This window comes from Hippocampus bargibanti, linkage group LG06 (genome assembly GCF_051943395.1).
Source record: "Hippocampus bargibanti isolate YZ-2025 linkage group LG06, ASM5194339v1, whole genome shotgun sequence".
NCBI lineage: Eukaryota > Metazoa > Chordata > Actinopteri > Syngnathiformes > Syngnathidae > Hippocampus > Hippocampus bargibanti.
In genome coordinates this window covers 8,858,474-8,875,591 of record NC_142739.1, presented here as the reverse complement: position 1 = coordinate 8,875,591, position 17,118 = coordinate 8,858,474, and the positions used below count along the sequence as shown (strand labels likewise).

The 17,118-nt window shown below is 41.1% G+C and overlaps 2 protein-coding genes across 2 annotated transcripts; both read left to right on the top strand.

The window, feature by feature from the left end:
- The first annotated feature begins 410 nt into the window (after nt 1-410).
- On the top strand, nt 411-2,519 carry gbp (glycogen synthase kinase binding protein). Its single transcript, XM_088998793.1, has one exon. The coding sequence runs from the start codon at nt 513-515 to the stop codon at nt 1,185-1,187; it is 675 nt and encodes a 224-aa protein (XP_088854919.1). The 5' UTR covers nt 411-512; the 3' UTR covers nt 1,188-2,519.
- A 1,404-nt stretch (nt 2,520-3,923) lies between these two features.
- dpy19l1l (dpy-19-like 1, like (H. sapiens)) lies at nt 3,924-16,347 on the top strand. Its single transcript, XM_088998792.1, has 22 exons — nt 3,924-4,492; nt 4,720-4,744; nt 5,367-5,454; nt 5,854-5,991; nt 6,333-6,453; nt 9,537-9,630; nt 10,003-10,060; nt 10,144-10,235; nt 11,288-11,387; nt 11,479-11,556; nt 11,702-11,788; nt 11,875-11,934; nt 12,038-12,118; nt 12,353-12,454; nt 12,516-12,587; nt 12,676-12,761; nt 13,106-13,130; nt 13,864-13,983; nt 14,060-14,234; nt 14,395-14,494; nt 14,575-14,700; nt 14,928-16,347. Exons 1-22 carry the CDS (start codon nt 4,264-4,266, stop codon nt 15,088-15,090), a joined length of 2,220 nt encoding a protein of 739 aa, XP_088854918.1. The 5' UTR covers nt 3,924-4,263; the 3' UTR covers nt 15,091-16,347.
- The last annotated feature ends 771 nt before the right edge of the window (nt 16,348-17,118 follow it).

Genomic DNA, 17,118 nt, shown 5'->3' with positions numbered 1-17,118 from the left:
TTGCTTTATCAAACTGTTTTTTTTACACGGGATGCACGGAAAAACGAGCAAATAAAACATCTGAATTGTCACTTTAATATATTTTATAGACTTCCGATTTGTATGTTTTGATTAACATGAGGGATATATTTGACAAAACAGTCACCGTGACTTAATAGTCCCCGTAGTACAAAAAATATACATAAACAAATATACATAAAAGCCGAATGTTTACGTTAACGGCGTGGTACTCTTCCTCGTTTCATCAAAAACGTGCTTTGTTTTGTTTCCTCGGACAAGCAGTTAGGAGTTATGTAACATCCATTTGGCGAGAAGAGTCCAAATCAGAGAGCGGATAGGGGGTTCGAAAAGTATTAACACATTAAGAAATGCACATACTGTGTGTAATATATTAAATCGGTTTTAATGTGTTTCTGATATTTCTCTGTTGGTTCAAATGTCATGATTTTTACACAAGATTGTTGGTTTTGTTTCAAAACACCAAACGTCGCCTCCTCGGGTGGATACTTGGTATGTTCCTCTCAACGTCACCCATTGTTTACAAATCAACAGAGCCTGTTGGAGGTTGGCGGCGTGGCGAGTGCGAGGACGGAGGAGCGCTGCGAGGAGCAGTGCCTCTTTCATTCAATCCCCGACCACAACAACTAACCCACTGGCCTGGCTTCACGATGCCCTGCCGAAAGGAAAACTACATCTTCCTCGAGCAGTCCGTCACCGTCGGCTCCAAAGAGGTGGACGCGCTGGTGTCGAGAATCGGCGAGGCGCTGCAGCTCCACAACAATAGCGGCGGCCACCCGAAGAAGACGGCCTGCTTGCACGACCTCACCACCGGCGTGGGAAGCGTGATCAACCCCGCGGGGGTTGTCGTCGTCGGAGGCAGTGGAGTAGGAGGTACAACCGCCACCGGTGCGCCTGTTCCAAAGCGGCAAGGTTGCTGCATGCGGTTGCGGAACCGCGGCAGTAGCCGGGCGAGCCCTTATCATATCCCCGGCTCGAGTAATCAGGAGTGGGACCAATTCAAACCATGGAACAAAAAGAGACTGCACGCCGAGGACGACGACCCACACCGTCTGCTCCAGGAGCTCATCCTTTCGGGCAACCTGATCAAAGAGGCCGTGAGGCGACTGCAGTTCTCCACGGCGGACTGTGGAGACTTCCCCAAAGCGGCAGACAACGTGCCGTGCTGACGAGGCTTCAAAGACTGCACCCATCCCTCTGCAGCCCTCTCGTTGACTTTCAAGTTAAACTCAACAAGAGTGGTAGCTGTGATTTCCGTCCCATTTCCCCAATTTCAAAATTTCGTTTGATCCACAACCTTGGTTACGTTGCGTCAGCGAAGGTGGTTAGCTTGCCAGTTAGCCGCCCGGCTAATGAGCCGCGTTGTTTGTTTGAAAATCTTCTCGAGTCGAGATGGGGTGTATTAGGGGCTTCAAATGAGACGGGATTAATTCATTTTCAATGACACTTCTCCCCCTCCTCTGATGAATGAAATTTAGAATTGGGGCTTTTTAATGTGTGTGATTTTTTTTGGAGTATAAAATGGACGCCATTTTCAGGACTACTCACAGCCCCTCGCACATGTAAACACGTTTTTTTTTTGTTTCCCCCCACCTTATCCGTTAATCTGTTTGGAGGCGGGAGTACAAACTGCTAGCTTTATCCACACTCAACACATACGAACGTAACCGTGGAGGATAGTTTTGGGTGTTTGGTGTATGTGTGTGATGCCATTTTGTTTACACTAAGGCATAGGAGACGAAAAGCAAATGTGTACCTTTTTTTTCCCTCATTTGACTTCCCTCGGAGCAGCTACTCTCACCACCACAAACCTCATACAATACACCATCTGTGTTATCTTTCTAACGCATTTTTTTCTCCACAGCATCATAAATCGTGGTAAGCACCATTGCCTCGAAACTTGCCGGTAGGCGGTTCAAATTCCGGCTTCCGGTTTTCTCCCACATACCCCCAAACTTTGAAAAAGTTATTAAAGCCCCCCTTAATTGTCCATAGGCTGGCAACCAGTCCAAGATGTTAACCTGGGATAGTCTCGAGCTTATATGTGCTCCTTATGAGGAGTAGCGGAAGCGAATGTTTTTTTTTTCTACACCAAGCAACGTGACAACAAAAAGTCTTTGTGGTTGGAAGCCTCGAGGTGTCCTCTGAAAGGGGATCCCGGTGGGCAAATATGCGGGACAGTGGGGGTTGGGTGCGGGTTGAGGCATGTGAAAGCAAAGCAATTTCCCACAGGGCTTACTATTACTTAGGTCTGTTTGTTTGCTTGTCAAAGGAGGGGATGTGTGGTCAATGGTCACAATACAACACTTGTGGTGCTCTTCACTTTTTGGGGATTCCGATGAGTTCTTTTTTGTGATTATTTTTTGTTTGTTTTTTATTTGTGCTCCGTGTACAGAAAAATGCACGACTGCTTCGTACCGAAGTATCAATATAATGATCCTGAGTATTCAGGGACTTTTTTGTGGGATTGTCTGAATAAACACGCTATTTGTTTTTCCAAACTTTTTGTCTTCAATTCGGGTAACCACGGTGAAAGTGTCAGTCAGATGCTTTCTCCGCGTGTGTGATTGTGAGCGTGAGCAACGTGGTGTTGGCAGACGCGTGTTCATTATGAACCTATAAATACATCCCGTGGAAGAGCACAGGAGGCTGTGACAAGTGAGAGAACAAAAACATGTTTTGTAGTCTTCTCCATGTTGTTTACATCAGCTTTCTCTTCTGTCACTGCTCACACACCGAATGTGTATTTTTGTATTTCCCAGCAGAAGTTATCATAGCTCCTGGGGAGAATAGGAAGCGCAAAGATGTGTTGAAGTGAGCTATTCATATCTAAACTTCAAATGTGCAAAAGGGTGATGATGCAAAATATCAAAATGAGTGCTTTGACATTTTGTGTTGATGTGCTTTTACTAATAATGCCATCATGTTTTGTTCAGGGTACTGTGCGAAGTTCAGTGAACATCCATTTATTACAGGACAAAAAAATAAAGAGCTAAATTATTTTGTAACCATGCCCTCGACCGATACCTTGGAATAGTTAAGTCTTTGTGTTATTGTGGAAGCTCTTTGCTTGGGCAACATGACGTGTCATCAGACTAAAAAATGTCAGGCAGCCTAAAGGAACATCTGAACTTTATTTAGAGTTCATCAGAGGCACTTAAATGGTGGCACATGTGCGCTGACTCTTATTAACACATTTTAATATCATTGGGTTATTCTTAACAAAGCAACATACCCAGCTAGAAGACACAAGAACTCATCCGTCCATCTATTTTAGTTGTTTATTTTTAATTTTGCTTGATGCAATGAAAAAAAATAGTTCAACAAAATTTTATTGGTCACAACTGTAAAAAGTTTGGAAGTAATTGATTTTGGTCGTGTCATTGTTGGCAACAAACTAGATTTTTTGTTATTCTATTTTTTTACAGTGTCGTACATACATACTTTTCATTCAATATTTATTATTGCACAAGTTATGAATATAACAAAAGAAAATCACTTTGATTTGTGTCCACGTGACGACTGATTGTGGTTTATGGCTTAAAACAATAACTGTCGTGACAAATAGAGATTTTGCTTTGCAACCTAGAAATTAGTGTTTTGGCTCGGTTGGTTAATGGTGGGATGTAAATACTTGGGCGCGGGAGTACTTTTGTCACCTATTTTAAGTAGAAATATTGTTTGAAATTTAGAATTATGAAAAATATGGCGTTAAACACTGCCCGACTTTAGATAAGGTTCCACAGGGAATTGGGTGCCGGGTTCGAAGGAAGTGAAGCCTCCTGTCATGCGTGACGTCACGCTTCGACTTGTCTGTAGTTACCCAACATGCTCACCTGGGGGCAGAATTTCACCACAATTGAGTGTGATCAAATCACACGACAAAACGTGGAAGTAATTCATTATGATCGGCACCAAACAATTATTTGGTGGTACGGTATAATCAGGTTAGGTACAGAACCTTTTCAAACCTTAAAAGTACCTCATACATTTGTTAAATCTAAAATAATTTTCATTATTTATGTTTGCCTTTTTTTCCCCACACGTATCGATCGCAACACATTGATATCGATCAAATTTAATACAAACATCGATGTTATATTTTTGAAATTTTGATCGATCTGCTCACCTTTGGAGCATAATAGGGTGAAAGCTTCTCCAGGACCTGAGCTCAGGAGCAGGCACGCTCCGCTGCTGTATGGTCGCTCAGCTCTCGCCCACCGCGTCCTCCTGTGGACGCTCTCCATGGCGGCCAAAAGCAGAAAGCAGACCGACAAGAACGACAAAAGCCAGACCGGCAAGAGAGACAAAAGGGAAAAGAGTTCCCCACTCGCTTCAGCTGGTGGGAAAAATGGTGCCAAGCGAGCTGTCGCTAGCAGGGATGTCAAATTCGCGAACGGGCTATCGGGCTTCCGCAATAAGCTGGGGCTAACTCACTCTACAGCAGCCGGTTTGGGATTCACGCTTCTTCTCGGTAAGATATCTAAGTTCGCTTCGATTTGGACACCCAAAACGCGGGGTAAATGTGCGGATGACAAACGTGTTACCTGCCCTGTACCTCAACATCTGCGCTAACGTTAGCTCACCTGTCTGTTAGCTTTATCGCGTTAGCCACCACTCATTAGTAATTCATTTGCCATTTCAAAGTATGTGCGTTTTATTTCTCGTTACCCCCTTAAATGTATTTGTGTTTGCCCACAGCTGCTCTAAGCGGATATCTCCATTGGTGAGTTGTAAAACCGTCATCATTAAACAGTTGTGATTAAAAAAGCTCTTTTCAATACATTTCACGATTCTGTTCAAACTCTCCGTTGAAAGATGTGCAGTTAAAATTGAGAAAGGACAGTAGACATATGTGTGTCACAAATCTTAATACTGTAATCCATATTCTCTATATAAAAAAATCTACTAATTCTCCTAGTGTCTGAAATACTTAATCGATGTTCACTGCCTTCATTATGCAGTCCAGAGGGATTCTTCTGGGCGCCTCTGCAGCTCCAAGATCATGATGATGACTTCCCCTCAATTTTTAATTGGAATAGCAGATTGGTTCTGTTATTAAATCCAATTAAAAAAACAGATACTCATTTGAAGCAGGTGTTTTGCAAGAGGGACCCCATTCAATAACGCAACCCATGAGGCAATGCCCGTCGATATCCATTTTTAAAGCTTGTCTGTATAAAAGACACTTTAAGTAACTGAACCATCATGATTTTAGAGAAGCATCTCAATTGCCTGACTTGGGAATGTTCACTGACATAAAGTGCATGACTCCGTCTCCGGACGTCTCTGTTATTTAATCCAATGCGCCTCGGCTCATGTCTATTATTGTTACTCTTCACTTGCAGGTATCATCTCACCCAGCTCTTTGAAAATGACAGACACTTCTCACACTTGTCAACCCTGGAGAAGGAAATGGCTTTCCGGACAGAAATGGTGAAAACTGAATTAAACTGGCTCAATCACACACTTTGCAGTCAAACAAAATAATCTACTTAAATATCTGTAAATTGCAGATTTGCATAAATATTTTAATGCCAAATTTAGTCAGACATCATAGTTACTTTTGGCGCATACAGTCACAATATGTACTCAATGGTGGCCATGAGCTTCCAGATATTTATGGGTGTGACAAATTAATGTTTTTTACCATACACAGTTGCACAAGCATTTCCGATTTATTGTCTAAGGGCCACCATGTTGTTGGTTTGTTGCAGTATTTCATTTTATAGAGAAGTTGAAAATCAGCTTTAGCTTCCTCTTCCTGATTCCATCACCACCTTTCAATCTATGCATGACACCTTTAATTGATTTACCATTTCTGTTTTTTTACAGGGCTTGTATTACTCGTACTACAAGACCATCATCGAGGCGCCATCCTTCCTGCAGGGCCTCCATTTGGTCATGAACGACCGACTGACCGAGTACCCACTCGTCATAAACACCCTCAAGAGATTTAATCTTTACCCGGAGGTACATTTTATAGTGGGAAACTTTTAATTAAACAGTTTGAAGCTGTTATCATTTATTTAATGCCTGTTTTTCCTGTCAATATTTTTGAGTTGGGACCGAGCAGAAAATTTTGTCATGAATAAATCAGCTAATTTTTGACATTTTTCCTCATGTTTAGTTAAAGAAATATCTCAACAACATTCTTCCTGTAATTCATACTTTTTCGTGAGTGGTGTGGGGCTCCCCTCCTCTAAAAAGTAGTTTATGCATGATATATATTTTCATTAATCGTCTGATTAATCAGTTCTTTTATTTTGACAAATGCTGATTTGACATTTACCAATTGTGTGTATGTTCTCCAGGTGGTTCTGGCCAGCTGGTACCGGGTGTACACTGCTGTCATGGGCTACTTTGGCGTTCCCACCAAGATGTGCTGGTCCATCAACAGAGGAGAATTCCTGACACCCGTGGACAGTTGTGAAGGTAGTGGCGGTTGCTATGGAGACCCTTGCTCTCACACATTACATAATACACAACAAGCGCACTTAGTGCGCTAAAAGCTATGACTGAAGAATTCCAAAATCAAAATCACGCACAAGTACTTTGTTTGGAGATGGTTCTTTTATTGATTTGTCAATGTTTACAGACATGTTGAGCAACAGTTGGTTCAAAGAGAGATAAAACGAGATCAAGTTAATGATTTGTGGGTTTGTTACCAAAATTCTTGGAATTGATAGAACTGTTTGGAACTTAAAAATGTGAATTTATTTACTTAACAATTGCCCAAAAGTAAAACCATCATCTTTAAATCTGCTCTTCAAACTGCTTCATAAAGGCACAAATATGACGACTGTGAGTCTATTTTTTTAAACCTAAAATTGTGAGTTCAATGAACAGGTCATACATTAATAAAACATCTTTGCAAGATTTTAAAAATCTGGATTAGAAAAAAAAATGTTTCTTTATGTATTGTCAATTATTGTTAAACTTGTTAAATCAATTTAAGTGGGGAAAAATAAGATTGTGGGGGGATAAATTTGACTAATTTGAAAGACTGCACAGTCTCAGTCCTGCCCAATTTAAGGATATTGTATATTTAGCAATAATAAAACAACTTAAATGATGAAAAAATATCATGTTCCTTTTCCGTAAACTTGCTGACTGTGAGTGTACTGAAATAAATGTTCATTTATTATTATTATTATAATTATAATAATAATTATTATTATTATTGTTGTCTGGTGCTGAACACAAATTGTGTCCTTGCAAACATTCGATGTCAATTTCTTGGCGGTTTTCAAAATGTCTATGTAGACATTGTTTTGTCTAATTACCTCTCATGTCTATCCCTGGCTCTGATTGCCCCATTATCTCTGGTATCACCTCATTAGCATGACTAAGCCTAAATAAGCACAGTTTAAATTAAACCTTAGGGTTTAATTAAACCTTAGCGAAGGGATATACAGTGGTACCTCGGCTTACGAACGCCTCGGCTAATGAAATTTTCGGTTTACGAACGTTAAATTCATGAGAATTTAATCTTGGCATACAAACTATTTTTCGGGATACACACGGAGCACAGCAATGAGTGATGTGTCGTTCGTGAACGAGCCCATTCTCCAAACAAGGAAATGACAGCGGACTTTTTTTGTCCTCCATTCCCCGCCCCCAGTCTTCGTTATCGCCGCACATGATTGGTCAAGAACGCAGCAGTGGGTGGGGGCTATTACAGAAACACAGAGCTGCAAATTAAATAGATAGGCAGACGACAGAGAGAGAATCAGGCGCCCCCCTGCTCCCCGCTCTTCAAACAAGAAAATGGCAGCAGACTTTTTTTTCGTCCTCTATTCCTGGCCCCCACTCTTCGTTAAACCTGCACGTGATTGGTCAAGAACGCAGCAGTGAGAGGTAGGGTGGGTTACAGAAACACAGTCCTGCAAATTAAAATAGATAGACAGAGAGTGAGAAAATGGATAGAAAACAAGTGAAATTTGGAGTCTTTTCAACTTTATTGATAGTTCAAAGGCAGCGTGCAGACTGCAAGGTTAAAATATCCCATCAATCTGATGGGTTAAAAGTGATCGTTCGTTCCTGGTTCATGGCTTCTCAGGGTGTTGGAAGAGGGATGGTGAAATCAGCAGGAAGCCAGGTGTTGAACAGAATAAGTTAGTTTAATCTTGTAGACAGCAGGTGCATCGTGGGAGCTCGGCCGAGGAGGGGCAGAAAGGAAAGAAGAGGAAGAGAGAAAGACGAACTGGGAGAGCATTCATAAGACGGACAGGGTGCGACACAATAGGATGTGATGTAATGGGATGTGACATCATGTAAAGGCAGGCAGGATATGACGTATCAGGAAGTCCAAGACCAATACAAACGATGCAAAAATATTTAATTTAATTTAAAACAGATTCTTTACTTACAGTGTAGGTGTTCAAATACCTATAAAGGCGGAAGTAGACGCCGAAACATGTCAGGTATTTGAACACCTACACTGTCTGTAAGTAAACAATCTGCTTTAAATTAGATATCAAGTATTTGAACACCTACACTGTCTGTAAGTAAAGAATCTGCTTTAAATTAGATATCAAGTAGACAGGATGAACTTAGTACAACGATGCAAAAAGATGTTTAAAGATGTTCATATAGCGAATTGCCCCAACATATCAGGCTCCACAAATAACCCGCACAAGCCATCTCTACACTTGATGCACAAGCTATCAACCCAGCTAAACAGAACACAATTGATGAGGAACTAGGTAAAATTATCGCAGAGAAAGCACGGCAACTTCACTCGGATATCGTTAAGAGGCAACCTGGAAGTTAGTCATCTATTCATGATTTCAAGGCTAGCCACGGGTGGTTCGAGAACTTTAAGCGTCGTACAGGGATTCATAGTGTCATTCGTCATGGTGAGGCAGCCAGTTCTGACGATAAAGCTGCCAAAGCTTACAAGGAATCATTTCTCAAGATGGTGGAAGAAGGCAGCTACTTTCTTCATCAAGTGTTTCATGCTGATGAAACCGGCCATTCCATTCCATCAAGCCATCAATGACCATCACAAAATCACAAAGGTAAATAAAATGACTTTATTATATAGTACAGTTTATTTCTTTAATTACAATACCATAGCACATTTATTATACATAAAATAAGGTATATTTTGTGTAGTTTTAAGGCTTAGAAAATTAGAAAGTAGAAAATGTTTGTTTTATGGGGACCTGGGAATGGATTATTCTCGTTTTAACTGTTTCCTATGGGAAATTAATGTTTGGGATACACACTTTTCACCTCCCACACTCTGTCTGGGAACCAATTAAGTTCGTAAGCCAAGGTATCACTGTATATCGGCCCAGGGTTACCAGCACAACTTTAGTTCGCTGACGGAGCTCTTAGAATGAGGAGCAAAACGTCTGACACCTTCAAAGAAGTACAGATGACAGCTGAAGAAACGTTTTCGTCGGTTTTCAAAATGCCGTATTTAGTCCTTTTTCCATTTTTGTCCATCTGACATTTTAGCTCTTCATCAAGGATGTACAATAGGTTCATATTGTGTGTCTGAACACTAGGTTTGGGAGACCCAGCTTATTTCTACGTCACGTGCGTGTTCTTACTGAATGGGGTGATGATGAGCCTGTTTTTCCTGTACGCCGCTTACCTCAGGTAGTCTTTCCAGTTTGGATATGTTGTTACTTATTGATCTACCAAAATATTGCACTTAAGATGCTCATGACCTCTCTTCGTGACTGTTTCACTGCATGCGCTATGAGTGGGTTTATTCATGTGTGTCAAGTATGAGTGATGTCACAATACCCAAATTCTGGTTTACATCAGCAGAGCTGTGGAATTATAGTTGACAAATATATGGAGGATTTTAATGAAAATCATATTCTCGATGAATGAAAGTACTGACACGACAGCATAGCTATTCAATATTTAAATGCTATTGAACACAATGAAATAAATATAAAATGTTTTTTTTTCCAGACCAGCCTTGAGTAAATGAGCCCTATTGTGTGTTTTTTTTTTTTTCAGCGGCAGCCGACTGGGGGGTGTCGTGACCACCGTCTGTTTCTTCTTCAATCATGGCGAGGTGGGCGCAGGCTGTTAAAATAGTACTATTGTAAATTGATTTTTTAAACGGCTAATGTTTCACCTTTTGTGCGCACATGTCAGAGCACACGTGTGATGTGGACTCCTCCTCTGAGGGAAAGTTTTGCCTACCCCTTCCTGGTCCTGCAGATGCTGCTACTCACATTCATCTTGAGGTACAAATTCTCAGTTATGTTACCCCCCACCCAACATTTAAAGGACAACCAACATCACTTTTTTGTTTCCTAACTGACATCAGAAAAACGTTTTATAGGATCTAAAATACCCAAAACACGCAGTATGATATTTTTAGTCAAATGCAAAACACCAATGAAAATGACTTGGTGTCCAAAAATTACTTCAAATTGAACCCGGAAGTGGCCAGTTTCAGAAGGTCCTAACCCCTTGTTCCTGGTGTAATGCCAAGACGTCTTGCCTTGCTCGAGAATCAAAACAATGGCTTCAGATTCGGAAAAGATGCTTTCTTGTTACTCATCCAGTTATGAATATTATTCAAATAGTTCTGAAGAGGAAAGCATTCATGTTTGCAATCGATTAAAGAATTTATTCCGGTCATTTTGATGCATCTGGAGAGAAATGTAGTGACAAACTCTTTAGTACTCACAGTACCCAAAAAAAGGCAGAAGAGGGCGACAAAGCTCCGTGGAAATTGCTGGGACGTTTTTTGTAAGCGAACATCAAATACACTGTAGAAGTCTTGGCGCAACACACAACGATTCACTATCGCGTTATTTATGTTTTCCTTCTAATTTCGCCATTAACACGGATCAACACGAAGTTTTCAGACCAAACAAAGTGCTGCAAAATGCATTGAGGTGATGCAAGGTATGTCCTTTCTCGGTGAGGGGCGTTCCTTCAGTGACGTAGGGTGAGGACTCGTCACCAACTCAACAACAAGACTTCCAGAATATTCAACGCAACGTAAAATATAGCTATATGCGGTGGAATCTTTGTAAAATACGCTCAGTAGAAGTCATTTGAAGCGATTTTACAAATTATGGACACAACTTGTCCGGAGACGTCGGTTGTCCTTTAAGCTGATAGGGTTGTGTTGAAGTTGGAATGTATTTTGTTATGCTTGTTAGTGACACCTACTTGACTGGAGTACAACCGCATCACTATTTGTCATGTTTAGCTTTGTTTGCTTGACCGGTTGGTCTTTCATGAAAGCATTTAACCCACCCACCCTCGTCATCCTCCCCAACAGGACCCGGAACCCGAGCAGGATGGCATTTGTCGCTCTGGGATTCTCCACACTGTGCTTTATGTTGCCATGGCAATTTGCCCAGTTTGTGCTGCTGACTCAGGTAAAGCGCAAAGCACACAGAAGTAACAAAATATATCGAATATACACGATTGCTGGATTTTAAACCCCCCCCCCCCCACCTCATTTTTTAGGTGGCTTCCCTGTTTGCATCCTACATCTTAGGTTACCTCAGTGCAGCCAAGATGCAGTTGTTGTTGGTCACTCACATGGTATGGTGGAGTTTTACTCTCTGTCACTGTCACTAAACAATATAATTGTATTTATCCTCAAGTTGTTGATAGCACTTGACCTGTTTAGACATCATTGCTGAAGGATCACGGGTAGCGTCTTCTCTTTTGTTTCCCCAAACTGCAGATCGCACTGGTCTTCTGCTTTGTGTTTATGTTTGGCAATGCCATGCTGCTCACGTCCTTTTACGCCTCCTCGCTCGTCTCAATCTGGGTGAGTTGAGTCTGAATGATAATGTCAAAAAAAAAAAAAAAAAAAATTGTCTGTAAAAAATATATATATATATTTTTTCCCCTCAGGGTGTAATCGCATTGAGGGATCACTTTACTCGGATGTTCAGAACTGGTTTTGTCTTTTGGGTAGGGATGATTTACATGTGCCTGTTGAAGTGTAGTCTGCTCTGAATGCAACAAAAAAACCATTTATTTTTCTTAAGTTTGAACTTCCTTCTGTTTTCCTCAGGTCATGCAGGCTTTGGTTTGGATGGGGTCAACTGTCCTGCTCAAATTCCTGCTATCCACCATTCTCGGTGCTTCAGATGATGTGAGTTTGTGTCATCAAAATCAACTTTCCGACCAGTGCTGCTACTTACTGTGACCTTTTTGTTTAAAAAAACTGTCATTTTAAGTAACTCACAAATTTTGTCTCAAAAATTTCCAGAGCTTGTTTTTGTCACGATGTATTTATTTCAATAGGTTTTTTTTCCTTTTGTTTTTTTTGACACGATGTGCTGTTGCTTCAACCGTTGTTGCGTGCTTACATCCTTCTGTTTCCAAGGCTCACATCAGTGGACTGATCAAGTCCAAATTTACCAACTACAAAGACTTCCACACGCTCATGTACACATGTGCCGCAGAGTTCAACTTCATGGAATGGGAGGTAAGATTGAAGTCAGTGAATGTGTTGTGCGCAGATGGCACATCTTTCTCTCCCTCACTAGACTCCGGAACGCTACCTGAAAACGCTCCTGCTGCCCATCAACGTGTTGCTGGTGGCTTTGATTGCAAAGACGGTAAGCAGATATATTTTTTTGCAATGCAATTATATATACACAATATGACTAAAAAATACACAATCTGACCATTTTTTGTCCTTTCTAGATTTTGCAGGATCTTATCCGCTACCTGAGGGATGGAGGCAAGGCACCTGAACGAAATAATGAACAGAAAAACGAGGAAGTTGTGAGGTGAGATTATGTTACTGTGCATTTATTTCACTTGGTTCAACTTTCCAGTTTCATAGTTCGGGGTCTGAAAATAACAAAAATCGCAAATGTATTCTGAACTTTTGTATGCTTCATAATTGGTATTTAGGATTCATATTTTTACAGAAGGGACACGGGGTACTGTATACCCAAAACGCAAGCTTTACTCTCAATACACAGTATAAAAACAGACACTTACTTTAGTTCCCAGAAGTCCATGGACGTACAACTCGCCCAAATTGATGACGCACAATTTACACATTCTAGAGTAGACAATACACTGGCGCACACAATTGCTGTAACTCTGCATCTTTTCTCTGTTTTAGATGTGAAGTTGTCACTAAAGGAGAGGTGAGGAATATTCCTCCTTGTTCCTTTTCACATTCTATAGTATGTCCTGTGGTACAAAGTGATGGGATTTCAATTCCTTTGCATTTTTTGCCGTTCTTCAGTTATCCATTTCCAAGCCGGGTGAAGAAAAACACCACACACATTGCGTGGTGTGATTTATAGACGCAGTTGGCAAAGAACATAGCGCCGAACGCTTACTGGAAAGTTTCAGATTTTACAGGGAAGGATAACAACAGGCAACCTGCAAATTATAATATTTCGTCAAGGGGGGGAAACATTAGGAATATACAAAAGCAGTCTACACAGTACGCGATAGGTCGCACTTTTCATTTGTTTTGGCGTCCACAACCTAGCAGCAGTAGAGATGTACCCGCATCCTCTCCTATCATTCCTCCAAGTAACTGTACCATTTTGAGCCTTGTAGTAATGTCACACTGTCCATTTAATGGAAGCGTTTGATGAAATTCTGACATCACTTTGTTCTATTTGCTTTACATACACATAATTATAGCATAAAAATAGAACAGATGAGAATTTTGGGGGAAGAGGTGGTGCCAGGAACCGATTATCGCCATTTCTATTCATTTCAATGGGGAAGCTTGATTTGAGTAAAGTCATTTGAGTTCCCAGCACGATAACGGAACTACGGAGTAAACTTATAAATCAAGATACTACTGTACTGTACAGAATGACTGGAGATGATATGCTGACTGTTTCCTGTGTGCTCTTTCAGATGGTGTATCACAGTCTGCAGCTGCTGGCATTCAGTGTGCTGGCCATTCTCATCATGCGCCTGAAGCTCTTCCTCACGCCACACATGTGTATTATGGCCTCGCTGATCTGCTCCAGACAGGTGGCTCTGACGACTGCATCACCGTAGTCTCATTTTAACGTAACTGAGCCCCCCCCCCTCACTTCTGCGCTCTCAGTTAATGGGCTGGATTAAGGACAGGGCCAAACATCGGGCCGCTGTGTTCCTCGTGTTGGCCCTCATGGCAGTGAAGGGGGTAGCCAACCTGAAAGCCCAGTGGAGCATCATTGGCGAGTTTAGCAACATGCCTCAGGAGGAGCTGCTGGACTGGATACAGGACAACACACTTCCTGGTGAGGGATATATTTGCTCTCCTGACACAAATACGATTGTGAATATTTCCCTTTGTCCATCCGTCCATTTTTTTAAACTCACAAGGGTTGCCGATGTGCTAATCACACATAACAATGTAATGTCGCATTCACATATTTTGGTGTATTTTATGTGACGCAGATGCTGTGTTTGCGGGTGCAATGCCCACAATGGCCAGTGTGAAACTGTCTACGGGTCGACCCATCGTTAACCATCCCCACTACGAAGATGCTGGTTTGAGGTCAAAGAGAGAGTCACATGACCACTAGGAAGTCATGCCATTGGACTGTGATGCTCATAATGACGTGTTTTGTTCCTCAGGGAAAGAACGAAGCTGGTGTACTCCATGTATAGCCGCATGTCTGCAGAGATGGTCAAGGGGAACTTGGACAAACTGGGAGTCGATTTTTTTGTTCTGGAAGATTCTTGGTGTACCAGGAGAACCGGGTATGAGACACCACTTCATAGTGGGACTGTGATGAAATCGCCATATCGTGTAATTTTCATATTTGAACGTGTTTCATAAACTCTGTGTCGCTAACGTTTGACAATGAACAATATTCTCGAGTTAGCAGATTAATTGTAAAACATTATATCCACTTTTTTGGGGATGAATAGACAAGACTTATCAGAACAACAATATGAAGCTGACCGTATTTTTCACATTCCACAAGGCCCGGCTGCAGCATGCCAGAGATCTGGGACGTGGAGGACCCACAGAATGTGGGTAAAATTCCCCTGTGCACTCACATGTCAAGGAACTCCCAGCCACACTTTACCACCGTTTTTGCCAATCACATCTACAAAGTCCTCAAAGTGGCCAAAGATGACAGATAACGGGGCTGAACGTCTTTTCCTTTTGAACTCGCCTGTTTACCGATGGAAGCCTTGGATTGTATTTTGTATTGTTTATAGTTTTTTTGTAGTAGCCTTTTTGGGGGATGTAGGTTACAAAGTTCCCAGTTAAAAAAATGAGGTAGAATATGTGTCGTTCATCCACCCGCCTGGAAAGAAGCATTGAGTTTTGAAAGGCGCTTAGAAATGACATGTTATTATTATTATTATTATTATTGCAGAAAAGTTGAAAGAATTTATTGAAACTCGGTCAGGTTTCCCCAATCTGATCAGGACTGGAAAAATGTTCCCAAACGTTTTCAAATTGTTTTTTTTTTTCAGTAGAAAGAGGGGCATTGCCAGGAATTTAGCGCATCGTAGCAACACAGTATTAATTCACCAGTATCTTTCACACAGAACCCGGAAAATCAGGACATTGTTGGGTCCCACAATCGTACAAATGGAGAACTAAAACACAAGGCGGTTTCTCACAGGAATCCATTTTTTCTTTTTTAATGTAAAACCCATTGTAGTCATATGCCAGTGTCTTTTCACACACAATACAGTAGAATGAATCAATGTCATAAACAAATTCCTTTCGGTTATGCCTCAGACACTACCTTTGAATCCGTGTGAAAGTGAATACGATCTGCCGGTATTGACGGTTTTTACAGTATTGCTGTTGTGATTGACTATTCTTATATACCTTATTTGCGGTCTTAACATGCGGATCAAACCTCTAAAGATGGAGGACACTGATTTGCTGTGGCGACCCCTTGAGGGAAAAGCCAAAAGGAAAAGAAAGAAGATTTTTAAAGGTAGTTTTATGCAGGAATATGCCACGTAATACCAGTCATTACATTTTAGGCTAGGTATTGTTATGGCAGCTGCACCTTCTTCAGTTTAGTTTCGTGTTGTAAAAGGTATCCCATATCTGCTATTGTTTATAGTCACTCACACTGCCAAAATACGTAACTGTAGCGAGTAATTACTACCCATCAGTAGCAGTGTATGAGAAAATCAAAGGTCACAAAAATATGAAGCTCAGTTGACACTCAAGATGAATTTTGAATATTTTACCGTTTCAGTAACAAGCTAAACGGGAAGCCCTGATTTGCCAAAGGGAGCTCTTGAACAAAAAGAAAACAGATTTTTCTATGAATGTTTATAATAATTTCCAATGTCTTGATGGTTATAGCTGGCACTGCGTGTTGATCGTGTTTTATATTTGTTTTGTATTGGAATAAAGGGTACACTTTATTTATTTTGTATAGATTGTATTCATTGTATCAGAAAACCTTTAATCGGCCCACAATGGGGAAATTTGCAATCCACTGCAGCAATTTGAAAGGGTATGGGGGGGTGAAAGGCTAGAAAAACAAGATATTCTAAGCATAGTAAAAATGTCAGCAAACTGAGATGTATGCTGTAAATGTACAGTACAGTAGCATTCCAACTAAAGGGTAATGTAAGTTTTTTTTAGCAAAACTAATTTTAGGTTTATCCATTTCACAGTAAGATCAGATCATTGTCATCAAATGATGAGTATAGTTTTTGCTTTTTAGAATGTTGCTGTGCCGATTACCATTTTGTGTTTGGGAGTCTTTTACTGAGTGAGTTGCTTGTTCTGTAGCCACAAAGGAACATATGTCTTCTTGTGCCGGTCCCAAGCCCGGATAAATACTGCGGGTTGTGTCAGGAAGGGCATCCGACGTAAAAGCTTGGCCAAAACAAACATGTGGATCAAACCTCTCAAGATGGAGGACACTGATTTGCTGTGGCGACCCCTTGAAGGGAACAGCCGAAAGAAAAGATTTATGTTTATGACTTCAAAAATCTGGTGTAAAATGGCACCAACTGTGTGTGACGGGTGTCACAGCAGTGACTGTCTTCATCTCCACGATGCTGCCGTATTAATGAGACCAGACGCGTGGATGTGTCTTTTTATTTCTTTTATTTCTGCAACACAGTATGGCAGAAGGGATGGGTGAAGTCGCATGGGTTTCGTCTTGTGATTAACCTGAATCTCCT

Excerpts from the sequence above, each read along its gene's own strand:
- gbp (XM_088998793.1), top strand. The coding sequence starts at position 513 with ATGTTCCTCTCAACGTCACCCATTGTTTACAAATCAACAGAGCCTGTT.
- dpy19l1l (XM_088998792.1), top strand. The coding sequence starts at position 4,264 with ATGGCGGCCAAAAGCAGAAAGCAGACCGACAAGAACGACAAAAGCCAG. Across the intron at positions 4,745-5,366 it reads CTAAGCGGATATCTCCATTG|GTATCATCTCACCCAGCTCT; the intron begins GTGAGTTGTAAA and ends CTTCACTTGCAG. Across the intron at positions 12,455-12,515 it reads TCAACTTCATGGAATGGGAG|ACTCCGGAACGCTACCTGAA; the intron begins GTAAGATTGAAG and ends CTCCCTCACTAG.